The sequence below is a fragment of the Calidris pugnax genome, unplaced genomic scaffold (assembly GCF_001431845.1).
Source record: "Calidris pugnax isolate Ruff unplaced genomic scaffold, ASM143184v1 scaffold63, whole genome shotgun sequence".
Lineage (NCBI taxonomy): Eukaryota > Metazoa > Chordata > Aves > Charadriiformes > Scolopacidae > Calidris > Calidris pugnax.
Window position 1 is genome coordinate 4,361,626 of NW_015090852.1, and position 15,453 is coordinate 4,377,078.

General features: G+C 54.6%; 1 protein-coding gene across 1 annotated transcript; it reads left to right on the top strand.

Moving 5' to 3' along the window:
- Positions 1-48: 48 nt before the first annotated feature.
- On the top strand, positions 49-10,630 carry PRDX6 (peroxiredoxin 6). Its single transcript, XM_014943417.1, has 5 exons — positions 49-206; positions 2,486-2,642; positions 7,660-7,806; positions 8,308-8,454; positions 9,893-10,630. Exons 1-5 carry the CDS (start codon positions 115-117, stop codon positions 10,022-10,024), a joined length of 675 nt encoding a protein of 224 aa, XP_014798903.1. The 5' UTR covers positions 49-114; the 3' UTR covers positions 10,025-10,630.
- Positions 10,631-15,453: the final 4,823 nt, after the last annotated feature.

Here is a 15,453-nt window from a genome sequence, read left to right on the forward strand (position 1 = left end):
CGACAGCAGCCGTAAAGAGCGGCGGCCGCGGGGAGGGGCGGTGGCGGCGCATGCGCAGAGAGGCGGTCGGCCCCGTCGGCGCAGGGAACGGGGGCGGCGGGCGCAGCCATAGCCATGCCGGGACTGCTGCTGGGCGACGAGGCGCCGAACTTCGAGGCGGAGACCACGCAGGGCCGCATCCGCTTCCATGACTTCCTGGGAGACTCGTGAGCGCCGGGATGGGGGTGAAGGGGGCGGGGGGGATGATCGGCGGGAGGTTGGGGACCTCCGCAGCACACACACACACACCCCCCCCGACCGGAGCATCTCTCCGTGGGACGGGCTGAGGGTTCGGCCTGCAGAGGAGAAAGCTCCGGGGAGATCTCGTAGCAGCCTGCCAGCACCTAGAGGGGGCCGACAAGAGAGATCATAGAATCACAGAATGGTTAGAGTTGGAAGGGACCGTAAAGATGGGGGCAGACTTTTCATAGGGCCTGCAGTGATTGGAGAAGGGGTAGTGGCTTGAAACTGAAAGAGAGGGGATTCGGACTGGATGTAAGGAAGACGTTTTTTCCAGTGAGGGTGGTGGAACACTGGCACAGGTGGCCCAGAGAGGTGGTAGGTGCCCGATCCCTGAAAACGTTCAAGGTCAGGTTGGATGGGGCTCTGAGCAAACTGATCTGGTTGAAGATGTCCCTGCTCCCTGCTGCAGGGGTATTGGACTAGATGACCTTGAAAGGTCCCTTCCAATCCAAACCACTCCATGATCAGTGTGAAAGTCCAGCTCAACCCTGAGTGGGAGCCTCCCACAGGCATGTGACCAGCGTGAGGAGGCAGAGTTGGGCCAGTCTGTGCCTCGGGCTTCTTCCAGAGATTATTTTTTTTCCCCATTGAGCCACAGCAGCAGCCTTCACGGGTGTGCTCTGGGGGCAAGGGGAGCCATCCCACCTGGGCCAGGCAGCTGGGCACTGTGGTTTTGCAGGGGAGCATGGCAGTGGGGCACAGATGAGCCCCTCTGAGCGAGCAGAGCCACCTCTCCCCATCTTCCCCCACCCCTTCCCACAGGCTGCACGAGCCCTCCAGGAGAGGGAAGAGCTGCTCTGGAAACGGCAGAGCTCAGGGAAGGGCAAAGCCAGCCTTGCCAGAGCACCACTTAGTCCAGGGCAGTGCCAGGAGACCAGCTCAGGTGTCACCTGTGTCCCTTGCGAGTGAGCGCAGGCACGTGAAGGTGTGTAACCGAGCAGCAGCACAGGGCTCTGGCCCCGTTGGAGCCCCGAGTGGAAAGCCACATACCTTCAGGCGCTGTTTCCTGCAAAGCCTGTTGCTCCATTCCTGGCAAAAGCAGGAGGGTGCTGGCACAGCACAGCACAGCACGGCTGGGACTCGCTCCCGGCAGCGCTTGGCAGGCTTGAATCAGCATTTGAGTCCGCTTCTGTCGGCGTCGTGAGCTTGGGCAAATGGGGAAAAAGGAACCCTTTTAGCAAGAAAATAAGCTGCATGCCTTCTTAAAACTGGCTGTTCCAGCCCGATCACCCACATGGCAGCTTGCTTGGCCAGCTTCTGCTTGGTTGTTTGCTGCCTTTTTATTCAAGTAGTATTCTTATTGTATAGAGAGGCTCGTAGCACCAGTGGCCAGGTAGCTGCCCCGGTAACAGGCCCCCGCAACCCTGGTAGAGCTGCAGAGTGCTGTCTTCATCCCTCCAGCTCCCTTCCCAAATCTCTGAGACAGGACTTTCCCCAGATCCTTTGGCACGTGGCTGTGTTTCCTGACCGCTGAGGTGAGGAGCGGTGCAGTAAGCCCTGTGAGCCTTGAGCTGAGAAATGATGCGACGAGTCCCTGGCAGGGAATTTCAAGTGCTGGGGGTGGCTTTGCCTTAGCCCCTGGAAGCTCCTGAAAGCCGTTTTGCGATAAGCCCATCTCGCTGCTGAGCTGCATGGCTGCCTTCCTCTGTGTGCTGGTTGCCTTACCTGTAAAGTGGGGTGACTTGTATTTGCCTGCTCTAAGGACTGCAAAATCCACTGATGGGAAGTGATGGGCAAAAGTGAGGAGGCGGTTTTGCTGTGACTGTACCCATAATGTGATGGTAACATCTGGCTTCCCCCATTAGTTGATTATTTTGTATTTTTTCATGAAGTATGTTCGGCAGCTCATGGCAGCGGCTGGGATAAGGTTCAGTCCTGTCCCATTCTTTTAAGTTGCAAGATACCCAGGGGTGTTTCTCCTCACAGTGGTTGATGAGGAGGTCTACAGGATCATGAATAGCCTTGTAAATCAGTACTGATCTCTGCAATAAGGTGGTCGGCGAGTTGGTATCTATGTGCCCTTGCACATGTGGCTTCTAGCGATAGGGAAGGATGTGTTCCCAGCACAGGATTTCCACTTAGCAGAGAGATGAGCTGTTCCTGCAGACTGTCTCTGTACACTGCAATCTGTACAGCTTTTTGTCTTCAGTACAAACCAGAATGACATCTCGCCCTACTGCCATCTCCTCCTTTCATCTTTCAGATGGGGCATCCTCTTCTCCCACCCGCGGGACTTCACCCCGGTCTGCACCACAGAGCTTGGCCGGGCAGCGAAGCTGGCGCCCGAGTTCAGCAAGCGCAACATCAAGATGATCGCCCTCTCCATTGACAGCGTCCAAGACCACCTCTCCTGGAGCAAGGTACGGGCCATGGGGAGGCACAAAGGGGAGGTTGTGCTGCTACCTTGCTCTGAAGGCCAGAGGAAGAGCCCACATAGAACAGAGCACAGACTCTGAACTACATATTTGCTGAGGATAATGTTGTAAGACATTTGAATCTCAAAGCACGTAGGATAGGAGGTGCTAAAACAGAGAGCAGGAGCAGGAAGGTCTGCTCCATCTTCATGGAGCACTCCACAAAGTCCAGAGGGCTGTATACACTGCCACTTTAAAACAAGAGGAAAACAGTATTACTGCTCTCATGCCACGCCTGAAAGGGTAAAATGTGTGAACACGGTGCCAAAAGCTCAGAGGAAGGCAATCTATCCACAGACCCTCAGAAAGTTCTGTAATAAAACAGGAAAGGAGGCGTCAGAAGTGAACCGGCAGTCTTCAAAGGGTGCAATTCATGCCCAGGCAGGGAAGAGAAAACAGAGAACAATCAGGGGCATGTTAAACATAAAGCCACAAATAGGATCGTGTTAAATATAAAACCATCATAAGGGAGTATAAAAAAAGATGGGAATGAAATAGCTTTGCTGAAAGAACATAAAAGGAACTTCACATGCAGCCTCAGCAGTGGTGTGCTGCCAGGGGGTATGACTCCAGGGCTCATAAGTAATAGGGGCATAAAATGAGCATTTCAGACAGATATGGCCAGAGTTTAAAAGTCCCTGAGTGAATTACTTGCCAGAGTTTAAAAGCCCCTGAGTGAATTACTTGCCTCTTAAAATAGGGAACGTTCTCACACATTTTCCAGGGGTGAGGCCTGCATGCAATAAGAGGTAGTAAAGGAGAAATTTCCACACTGAAATGTTGTTTCATGTCTGACTGGCTTAGAAATTACCTAATTGCCTTATTGCTTAAATTGACCTTCGTACCCAAGTGGCGCATGGCTCATGTCCCACCAAACCTCAAAAGAGCTTGGGAAAAACAGCATACAAATACCACACCTGTTAATGAAGTTTCTGCACTGGTCAAACTGGCTGAAACCACCAGTCAAATTAGCAGATAATATTTTGTTAAATATAATGGAAAGTTTGGGGTTTGCTTTTGTAAGGGAGTCTCCTCTCCCGGTTGGCTAGATCCATTTGAAGAACTATAGGGTATTGCTGACTTGTACAAAGTCCTTGAATTCACATCAAAGACATCAGCTTTGTGAAGGGCAGGCTCCTTTCTGCAGAGGGACAGGAGAAAGGGATAGGTTGTGCCAAGGGAGGGAAGTGGTGAGCTCCCTTGAGGGTCTGCAGGGATGTGTGGGGTTCAGCACGCTCAGGCGATCTGGAAAAGAGATAAACCACGAGCTGACTTTGCTGATGCTGCGGGATTATTCAGCGCAACCTCAAGTAAAACCAGAAGTTGCAGAACAGCTTCTTGATGCCGATTGATGGGAGGCAGAGTAGCACGTTTGGAAAACCTTCCAGAATGAACACGGAGAAAGGCAGAGGGAAGTGATCCAAGCTGCAGTGAGCTTTCTGTCAGGCTGGGAGAGGCCTCAGAGAGGGTAGTTTGGAAATGTCAGCTCAGCACCTGTCCAAAAGGAAACCATGAAAGTCCTCCAAAGTAAGATCCCATTGGTATGGGCAAATCCATAGCACATAGCAGCCTGGAGTCTTCTATGCAGCCTGTGTTTGAAATTGCCCATCTCACAGGCTACAGGGGAACAAGAGAAAGTGCAGAGAGGGAGCAAAGCTGCCTGCGATTGCTCTGCTCTTAGACCTTGCCTGTACATGTGATCCTTTTCCTTTGTCCTTGACAAAGCAGAGAAGAACTTCAGATAATGAACAAAAGAGCTGAACTAGGAAGGCGGGTGTTAAGGCCTGCCACAAGTCTGAGACCAGGGGCAGTGCCCCTGAGGTTCTCCTGCCCAGCCATGGGGAAAAAAGGAGCTTAACAGAGACAACAGCCTTGGCAGAAGCTGCCTGGCTGGACAAAAGCAGTCTGCATTAAATGCTAGATTGGGATCTAGAAACTGCAATTTGTTTCACTAAATCTTAACTTAGAGAGAAGTCCTAAAAGCAAGTAAAACTTTGGGCAGCCACAACTCTCTGTGCAGCCACAACTCTCTGTGCAACGTTCCTTTACATACCTGCTCTCTCTTTGGATGAGGCTCCCAGCAGTACTAAAAGGATGAAGCTGTTTTCATCTGGAACACAGCCTGTGAGGAAGCAAGTAGGCCGGAGGGATGGCTGAAATCCTGTATAAAACAGTAAAGAAACTTCTGCTTGCTTTGCTGCCGAATTTCAGTGGGCAGATGGGGCCTAGAAAGGTGGGACCAGAGTATAGCCCATAATCCTCAGGTCACTTTGCTCAGCTCTGCTTTCCCAGCCAAAGATGTCACTGCTGTTCTTAGCCATCCCTAGCCAAGACCCAGAGGCTCACTCCAGGACTCAGAACAAGCCTGTAGCTCAACCAAGAATTGATCTCACTCTCCTACCTCCCCTGTCTGTGCTCTGCTGCTCCAAGGGTTGGCTGAATGCATGAGCTCCTGAAGCAGGGTTGACTGGCACATGCTCATCAGAGGAGGTTTCAGTGCTCTCTTTGGCCACTGATTCCTTTGTCTTGGTGAGTCAGGGGTGAATAAATCACTCCAGTGATGTCTGGTTTCAGCTAGGACTCTGGAAAGAAAAATAGTTCATAGGGAAGTGAGTCTTGGGTGTCTTATTGCAAAATAGGGTGGGGTTTGGGAGGCTCCTTTGAACAGAGATCCCCAGGTCATGAAATTACGTGCATTTTGGAACGAGTTACAGTCCATCGGATTTGGATATTGCTTCTCAGAAGCTCCGAATGCATGAGCTCCTGAAGCATGGTTGACTGGCACATGCTGTGCTCATCAGAGGAGGTTTCGGTGCTCTCTTTGGCCACTGATTCCTTTGTCTTGGTGAGTCAGGGGTGAATATGAATGCATGAGCTCCTGAAGCAGGGTTGACTGGCACATGCTCATCAGAGGAGGTTTCAGTGCTCTCTTTGGCCACTGATTCCTTTGTCTTGGTGAGTCAGGGGTGAATAAATCACTCCAGTGATGTCTGGTTTCAGCTAGGACTCTGGAAAGAAAAATAGTTCATAGGGAAGTGAGTCTTGGGTGTCTTATTGCAAAATAGGGTGGGGTTTGGGAGGCTCCTTTGAACAGAGATCCCCAGGTCATGAAATTACGTGCATTTTGGAACGAGTTACAGTCCATCGGATTTGGATATTGCTTCTCAGAAGCTCTGTTCATCCTCCATCCACCACTTTGAAGACATGGGGGGATGTCACTGTCTGACCTTCGTCTGCAGCCTCCTGCAACTCTGTGGGCCGTTCGGAAGCATTTTGCCTGCGCTGGCCTCACTGGCTCTGCTTTCCCTCCCCACTCTGCTTTGACAAGGCAGGTCTGCAGGAGAACAGATCCAATTCCTTCCTTCCAAGGCAGGCCTGACCACAACACAGCCAAGATAAAACAGCCTTTTTGCAGTGCAGTGCTGATTCAGGAAGCCCTGGGGAGAAAGCAAGTGAAGAGAAAAGCTAGAAAGGAAACATCTTGTCACATGTACACCACTTGACCTGCTTGCAGCATCCTGAGCAGCTGGGGCAGGGTTAAAGCCCCTGGTGTCACCACCATCAGCCTAGGAGGGCTGAGGAGTGATGCTCTTGCTGCTTCTGACGTGCTCTGATCAGCAGTGGGCCATGCCAAGGGGCAGCATTTCCAACCCTGCCCTCCCCAAATTCCCTGAGCAGGACACAGCCTGTTCCCCTGCGTTCAGAGCCTGGGGAAGGTGGAGAGACTTATACATTCAAATTATCAGCTCATCTTATAACACACCACAGTGGTGCACAGAAGGCTTGTCTCAGCACTGGAGTCACTTTTGTTCCCTTGTAGCATAAAGAGGAGGGAAGGAACAGGCAGCTTTCCAACCCTGCCCTCCCCAAATTCCCTGAGCACGACACAGCCTGTTCCCCCGCGTTCAGAGCCTGGGGAAGGTGGAGAGACTTATACATTCAAATTATCAGCTCATCTTATAACAGTTAAAGCCCCTGGTGTCACCACCATCAGCCTAGGAGGGCTGAGGAGTGATGCTCTTGCTGCTTCTGACGTGCTCTGATCAGCAGTGGGCCATGCCAAGGGGCAGCATTTCCAACCCTGCCCTCCCCAAATTCCCTGAGCAGGACACAGCCTGTTCCCCTGCGTTCAGAGCCTGGGGAAGGTGGAGAGACTTATACATTCAAATTATCAGCTCATCTTATAACACACCACAGTGGTGCGTGGAAGGCTTGTGTCAGCACTGAAGTCAGTTTTGTCCCCTTGCAGCATAAAGAGGAGGGAAGGAACAGGCAGCTCCGTTCTGGGGCAGAAACCTTGGATTAAACTTGCTTCAATGCTGGCAGCTGCTGTGTTTGTGCTGCCTGGAGCAGGCTCCTCCCAGCCCCGCTGTGGCTCAGCGTGACCCAGAAAGGTAGCACCACAAACTACAAGGGTAACTTGAATGCAGATTCAGAGATGCTCAAAATACAGTTCCCTTGTGAAGCACATCAAGTTTAGACAAGCACAGGGAGCAACCTCATAAACCACGGTCACAAGGGAGAGTCTGCACAGCTGTAGAAGGGGATGGTTTTGTCTTCTGTCCCAGCTGTGGTTCAGAAAGGAGTGTGCAGTGTCCCAGGACCTGCATGCAGACTTTCCCTCTGTTTTCAAGAGCTTTTAGTTAAGTAAGCTCGGAGTGACTTGCCGAATGGAGCTGCTCCCTTGCACAAGACCTGTGAAGTGTTTTGTCACCTGGTTTCTGGAAGCAGAGAAACTTCATGGAAGGTCGTGAACCCCTAGCTGTTCTGTCCCAGCCTGAGACCTTGGGGCTGAGCAGGTCACAAGCTCCTGTAGAGCAGCTGCTGGACATGTTTCTGCATGGCCCCTCTGCAGAAGCTTGCCCCACGCACGTAAAGCCTGCGTAGAGGTCTCCCTCCCTTGCCTCTGTCTCCTATGGTGGTACCCACAACAGGGAGCATGAGGATGGTTTTGTCTCTGCAGGACATCAATGCGTACAATGGGGAACAACCCGAGGAGAAACTCCCCTTCCCGATAATTGCTGATGCGAACCGGGAGCTCGCTGTCAAGCTGGGCATGCTGGACCCAGATGAGAGGGACAAGGATGGCATGCCCTTGACTGCTCGTGTGGTGAGTACTTGGCCCTGGAGCAGCCTTCTGAGCAGTAGGCTTTGCCTGCCATCCTGTCCATGGGGCTGGGCTTGAAGATGGGAGCAGCTTACCTGGATGGACGTGACCATCTTCAGGAACTAGGTTGACTTCCTTGGGCTAGATCCATGGGTTGTGCTGCAGGAAGAGGCTGGCGCTGGGGTAGCCTGCTGGCCAACAGCTCCATCTTGCTGTTGCTGCCAGCTCATCCTGGTTGTGCCTGTCCTAACATAGAGGGGACAAAAGTGCTTAATCTGCTGGACTTTCCCTCTCCCCACCTGTGCTTGCATCAGAAATGCGCAGGTCAAGGAGAGGAAACGTTGCTCTAGGAGATCCCCACCATGGCATCTCCCCTGTCCCAACACCTGTGATCAAGCAGGCCACCTCCCAGGAAAGGTTAAGGCAGCAGGGCTGAGCAGATCCAGCAGTTCAGTTGGACAAATATCTTCTCCCCTGACCCTGACTCTGTCTCCTTGTGCTCAGGTGTTTGTTTTTGGCCCGGATAAGAAGTTGAAACTCTCCATCCTGTACCCAGCCACCACTGGGAGAAACTTTGATGAGATCCTGAGAGTGGTAGACTCCCTGCAGCTGACAGCGTACAAGAAGGTCGCTACCCCTGTGGACTGGAAGGTGAGGAGGGGAGAAAAGCTCACAACTGGGCACTGAAAACGTGCATTGGAACATCAGCCAACCTCCCTTGGAGGGGGGGGGACCCATGGGGTGGGGAAAGCTGCTGAGGTCCCGTGGTATGAGTTAGATCCCAGCCCAGGCCCCAGGACTGTTGCAGTCCTGGTCAGCCATAGGAACCTTCCTTCCCTGCCCTCAGTCTCTGTTGCCAAAAATACTGGGCTGGCCCTTCTGGCTATCAGCTTTGGGCCAAGGCAGGTCCTGCCCTCGTTGCCTGTGATAAGGAAAGACATTACCAGGTGTCAACGTGCCAAAGTCCCCTCAAAGCCAGTGAAGCAGCAAGTATGGGGCACCCCTTCTTGGCCTGGCTTGCTGCTCTCCTGCCTTTGAGCCAGCAAGGGCCAGTATGGGCACAGCCCAACTTCACCCAGCCATGTACACAGCCGAGTCCCCTCCTTGTGGAAAACTACTAGTTGGAGTTGCTTAGTTGTGGCCATACCTGTCCAATAGCATTATTTAAAACTCCCCAAAAAACAGTTTGGGCAGCCAAGATAAAGCAGGAACAAGCAGCACAGTGTGGCTGCTGTAGCTAGCCAGTGTTTCCTCAGCCCGGCAGAGCTGTTCAGCTCCTGGACCTGTCCTGCTGCTGGCTTTGATGGCTGTTAGTGGGGAAGCCTGCCTGTCTGGAGCCAGAGGACACACTCCTGGCTGTTACAGGGCGTCCTGAAGAAGTCCTCCTGTGTTACAAGGCAGGGACAGGCTCTCAGAGCGTTGTTCAGGACACCTGCTCTGTCTGGGCAGGAAGGCCCCGTAGGCACAAGCCTCGGAGGTTGAGTAACTCGGGGCATCGGTGCACCTCGCTGTGCCTCCCCACCCCTCAACTCCAGCGTCCACATGCTGAGCGTACAACAAAGAGGCAAAGCAGGGCATGGAGGCAGCCTTGCCTCTGAAGATTCCTGTCTCCTGCAGCGTAAGCTCCCAGCTGTGTTGGTCCAGCTCAGCCACCAGCCCACCTCCCAGGGAAGCGCACCTTTCCCCGGGGCTTGGCACATTAAGGGGGAGCCAGCACTCCCTGTCCAGGGGCACCTGAGCAATAGAAATGGACGGGCAGACTCGGGCAAGCTGTGCTCCCTCCTGCATCATAGAGATGTCCAAATTCCCCTCTAATTACTCCCTGTTCCTGTGGGAGTGCTGTGGGGGAGAGCTGGTCTGTGGGATCCCGCTGGCAGGGCTGGCAGATGGCCATCAAAGGGAGATGTCCCTTTGACATCTCCCATATCTCCTGGTGTAGCTCCCACTCAGTCGTCACTGCCAGCTCCAGGCAGAGCTGCAAGGGATGTGCCTGGGGCACTGGGGCTGAGGGTTCACAGGGAGGCAGCGTCACCTGCATCCAAGCCTGCCAGCTCCTCTGCTGCTCTCACGGTTCCCATTTGCTCCCCAGCCTGGTGACAGCGTCATGGTCGTGCCCACCTTACCTGACGAGGAAGCCAAGAAGCTCTTTCCCAAAGGAGTCTTCACAAAGGACCTCCCGTCGGGCAAGAAGTACCTGCGTTACACCCCACAGCCGGAGTGAGCACGTCTGCCCAGCCGTCCTGCCGGGCTGCAAGTCGTTCGGCATCAGGAGCCTTCCCCATGGCCACCTCCTGCCTCCCTGACACCGCACGGCCAGCAGCCTCGTACTGTCACACGGACGGTACATGGCAATACTAAACCAATCCTCCCCATCCCTTTCATCCCCCACGTCCCCCTCAAAACTAAAACCCTGGGTGTTTTCTTGTCTTGAATCAGCCCCGCAAGGAGGAGGTTAGCAGATCGGTGGGGGCTCCAGAGCTCACGCTGTGGGGTCTCCTGTTTGGCACCAGTTGAGTTTTTCCTGGAGGCGCAGTGGGAAGCGTGGTGTCAGCAGCCAGCCAGGCCCTGGGAGGGTGTCCTGCTGGGCTCACACACCTCCCGTCTCCCATCAGGAGCCCATCCGGGGCTCCAAACTGTTGCGTGCCTTTCGGAGCAGCCGTCACTAACGCGTTAACACCTCTGTCTGGTCCCGTGCGTAGGGGAGGAGCTGCAGAGCCAAATCTCTCACTTCTTAACTGCTTTCTCATCTCTTGCTGGAAGTTGATTGCTTTCAGGTTTTATGGAAGAGGGAATAGAGCAAATAAACTGATCTTCAGTACTGCCTGCAGTATCCTTTGTCTGCCTCTGCTGGTGTCCACAGCACCCTGCACCACTTGTTCCCTGGGCTGTGGAGCTGGGATGTGTGCCCGTGCTTGGGGTGGGTGGCAGCAGCACAGATTGCCCTTGGCCTTGCTCTGTGATAAGGCACTGTCTCGGGGCACACCATTTCAGACAAGGCAGCAGTGCCCAGGGCAGCCACCGTACTGCTGCTTTGCGGCCGAGCCTCGGTGGTGGGAAGGAGGAGATGTCTGCTCAGGGAACAAACATGCCTCAGCCTGGCCTGCTCTTAACTGCGGGGTGGGGGGTCCTACCCTGCAGCTTCCTGGGGCATGAGCGGGCATGATACAAGCCGTGTGAACTCCTCCCTGCTCTCCCACACCTCCACGTCAGGGGTCTGACAAGAGCTGAGCCATATTTTAATAAAACGCTGGTAAAGAAACCCGCTCAGCGCATGGCCCGTGGGCTGTCCGCCAGCACCGCGCTGCCCGGCGCAATTAACAACACTCAAAACGAGCAGCTGCTGAAGAAAGCGGCTGGCTCAGGGCACAAATGTCCCCCCACAGCAAGCAGGGGCTGGTAAGGTTGATGTTCATGGTAAGGAGCTCATTGGATGCAATGAGGTCCTCTCCAGCATCCCGCAGGGCCTACTCCTGGGGTGGCTTCCACACCCACCTGGGACGTGGTCCGTCAGCCCTCAGACACCGTCCAGGTGGCTTCTCCCAGCACCTGTCACTGTCCTCCTCCACCCCGGCGAGCAGGCTGAGGACATCCTTCCCCAAACAGGGTTGCATTTCAGAGACCTCCCTCTTCCATTATCCAAAAAAAAAAAAGAAGTATATATTAATATTTAATTGCCTCCAGGAATCATACAGTGAATATTTTTCCCCAAATGACTTTTAAATGAACCTTCGTTATGAAAACCTGCATTATCCTCATGTATTATTTTTACTGTAAGAGGAAAAAAACCCTAGTCTGTGTTGACTCTCGGTCCCCCTATTTCACTCTGCAAGAAGTGGGAGAGGGAACTGCAATTTCGAAGGGAAAACATCTCTTTTCTGTGTAGCTTTTTTAGCTTTATCAAGCTTGGCAGCTTCCCTAGTTCCCCCTGGTTGGGCTGCATGAGCTCCTGGGTTTCTTGCCAGTCCCGTGGCACAAAGCCCTGGCCTTGATCTGGTTGCCTAGAGGGAAAAAGGGCTGCCTGCCCACCCGCTCCGGAGTTTTCCAACTGACTGCCCGATGTCTAGAGGCCTGAGGACACGGCCGCAGGGCAAGCTATGTGAGAACAGGCTGCTCTGAGCATCCCCAGGAAAGGGGCACTGCAGGGCCAGCACAACCTCTCTGGAACACCAGCAAAGCCACCTGCGAGTCGGGACAAGGGGCAACAAGTCCTATCACCAGACCAGGGCCCTTAAAGTCAGCTGCTGGTCCCACCACACAGCCAGGCAGGGACTGACGACCAGGAGCCCACAAATTCCTGCCTGCTCTCCAGCACTGCCGTGGCCCCAGAGACACAAGCCAGCCAGATGGACTCAAGCAAACACAGGGTTTGGTTCCAGTACAGCTCGAGTGGTTTTCTTTTAATCCCAGAGAAGTGAAATGCAACATTTGTTCGAGTTGGTAACAACATCCAGAGACAGAAGTCCAAGCCCCCTACTCAGTAGAGTCATTTGTGTTTAAGGCACTCTGCAAAACCAGCTTTCCTCTTCTCCTCCTTCTGATTTTCTCCACGCGGCAGCAGAATACCTGGTTTGGTCTCTTCTCCGTAGCGACACCCGCGCGTCCTGGCTCTTCTCACCATCTCCAGAAATTGGCAACAGCAAATCCAGCGGGAGCCGAACGGAGAAACCCCAGGAGGCCGGGTCAATAAATAACAGACGGGCACAGGAGGGAGCACAGCGCCTGGGGAGGGGGCACAAGGGGCTTCGAGCTTCTGCAGGAAGGGGACAGGCACCGTGTGTCCTCCCTGCAGGCACCAACGTGATTCCCCTTCCTTTCTCCCCTCTGGCTCCAAAAAGGGACGGGAGCACAGGGGCACACAACCATCTCTCCCCAGCGGTGCTCCCAAACATGCGGCAGCACCCCAAAATGCAGGGGGCTGGGTTGGGGGGGGACACGACCCAGCTGCCCCTGCCATGCAGCAGAAATGACCCCCCTGACTTCCAGCCGTCAATAAATACCAATAAATAACTTAAATAAACCTTAAATAAATAAGTAATAAATAAATAAATAAGTAACCCGAGGGTGGGGACGGAGGGGAAGGGGCAACCCCGAGGCTCAGGGCGAGAGGGGATGGGGAGGGCAGGTGTTTCCATGACCTCCCCCCCCTCCCTGAGATAACAGGGTGCTGGTACAAAAGAGGGGCGCAGGGAAGGGCTCCCACTCAGGGCACCTGTCAGCACGGCTGCGGGCCACGGGGATGTGAGCTGAACCCGGATTCGTACCGGGGAGCTCTCACCCGCTGCTTCCCTCCCCTTGAGCATCACCAGCTGCACCGGTCAGTGCTACCACCGCGCTCAGGGAGATGCATAACCAGCACCTCCACCCCAGTGTGAACACACACCTTTTTTGAACATGCAAAATGTCTGCAGATTTTTGCAAACATCGTTTGCAATATTTTTTTTGCAAACAATTTTTCCAAATCTTTTTTCTTTTTAAACGGGGAAATGCCCATGAAGACAACCCATGCATGAAACCCAGTTAGGTGCCTCAAATCCAGCCCTCGGAGGAGGAGTGAGCACAGGAGCCCGGAGAAGGGAACACAGGCACGGCCCCGGGGCTCAGCCAGAGCCTGCCTGCAGGCTGGGGAGCCTTGGGAGCCCAGGCACACAGCTGTGGCCGGGCACTGAGCCTGACACCAGCACCAGACGGCATCGAGCACCTCCCTGGGGATGCTGCAGACACACACGGACAGGAACAGCGGCCGCTGCTGTCTTGGTGTCATGCCAACACAGCAGACGATGTGCCAAGGCTCCAGCCGGGCGGCGCATCCCAAAAGACAGCAATGAATTCAAGAGCATCCCCGCAGCAGCATCCCTGCTCTCCCTGCCAGCTGCCACCACGGCGGTGCCGCAGCAGCTCCCTGGGCTGACGGCCGGCGTGCAGCCCCCCAGCGCAGCCCCAAAGCCTTCCCCGCAGGTTTTGGGGAGCTGGCTCACTCAGCATCCTCTCCTGGCTGGGAGCCCACCTCGGGGCTACCCATTTGTCAGGGAATCCCTTCCCTCTGGCATTTTAGCTCTGATGCTGCCAGAGACATTTCTGTCCCGTTGGGTCAAAAACACACATCTGCCTTATTTCAAACCAAAAGGTACTTACCCCTCCCTCTCCCCCAAATCTTAAGGAAAATTGTATTTAAAGTTTCTAACCCACTTCCACACACACTATTTGAAAAACAAAACAGAGGTGATGGCAAAAACTGCCATCGATCACGAACCAGGACAAAACCACGGGCAGACACAAGAGCGGGACACCTTCCCACACCAGCAAGCTCCCAGTAAAAGTTTTGCTCCAGGAAACACAGCAAACCAAAGCTCAGAGACCCCTCTCCCTGCAAATATTTCCCACCGTGAGGCCGTAGGCCCCAGCAAAACCCAGACGTAGGCACGGAAAGCAGCAGGTCCCCAACCAGCCACGAGGCCAAGCGGGAGGAGCAGGAACCGCCGGCCCCGGCTGGGGGAAGTGTGCGTCGAGGCGTCGAAATGCAACACTCCCAAAGGGAAAAATAAATAAAGAATCGAATAAGCAGCAAACACTACTGAGAATAGTAAGTAGCGTGGGGGATTTCACAGGGATTTTTGGTCTGAGATGCCTGTGGGGACTGGGGTGATAATCCCACCCTGGAAAAGCACAAGCTGTGGCTGAAGCTTTGCAAGGAGCTCGGCCGCGCTGAGGAGCGACGCCGCGGGGGTGTGCGGGCACACTGCGGGGACCAAAGCAGCACTGGGCTGGCCATCCCCACAGCCAGGCTGAGGGCAGAGCTGCGAATGCTGCAGGAAAGGCTTTGCGTGGAAGTGCCGAACACGGTGACCCTTCCCAGGCTCTCCTGGCAGAGGGACAGAAGATGGGACCCTCCCAGCAGGAATTACTCACGTCCCCAGGGCAGCGCAGGCAGTGGTGGGAGCCAGAGGAGCCGCAGGGCTCGCGCCGGGACAGAGGACGGAGGGGAGAAAGCAGCGAGAGCCATAACCATGTGCCCAGGCACGACAGGGCACCTGGGCCATGGGCAGTGCACCTGCAGCTTTTGCCTCCACTGCATCTCGAGGGCAAGATGTCAGGAATTGCGGACCGCAGCCCACCCCACTGCCCTGCGGACCAGATGATGCCAGCGATCCAGGCAGCGAGGGGTGAGGAGAAAGGCAAATAAACCCCTCTGTTACCCCCCAAACACCTGTAGCCGCAGGAGGCAGTGCCCAGGCAGCGTGCTCGCCTCCTTCCCAGGCAAACCCAAGCCTGCCCCGCGGAACCTCTGCTCACATCCCTGCCTCTGACCCACGAGAGGAGACCCCCAGCCCTGCAGAGCTGGGGAGTTAGCGCTAGGCATGCCGTCCCCTCCACTGGTGTCCCCACCTGTAGCCACCCTGCTCCTGAGGGTGGCTGAGGAGGAGGGTCTCCACGTGAGCCAGCATTTGCGTGGAAAAATAAGCAAGCAGCCAACTTCTCGCAACAGACTTGGGTCTGCAGAGAAAGTGTGTGAGTCCCGGGGTACAGATCTGGATACCCCATGGTAGCAAGCGCCTGCTCGCCCTGCGCTGGGTGAATGGGCACCACTCCTGATTTCTCACACAGCAAGAATCGGTTCTGCTTCCATGAAAGAAGGGCTGGCGGGATTTGGGG

Coding starts and splice junctions, on each gene's coding strand:
- PRDX6 (XM_014943417.1), top strand. CDS start 115: ATGCCGGGACTGCTGCTGGGCGACGAGGCGCCGAACTTCGAGGCGGAG. Junction 207..2,485: donor CATGACTTCCTGGGAGACTC/GTGAGCGCCGGG, acceptor TTCATCTTTCAG/ATGGGGCATCCTCTTCTCCC. Junction 7,807..8,307: donor TGCCCTTGACTGCTCGTGTG/GTGAGTACTTGG, acceptor CCTTGTGCTCAG/GTGTTTGTTTTTGGCCCGGA.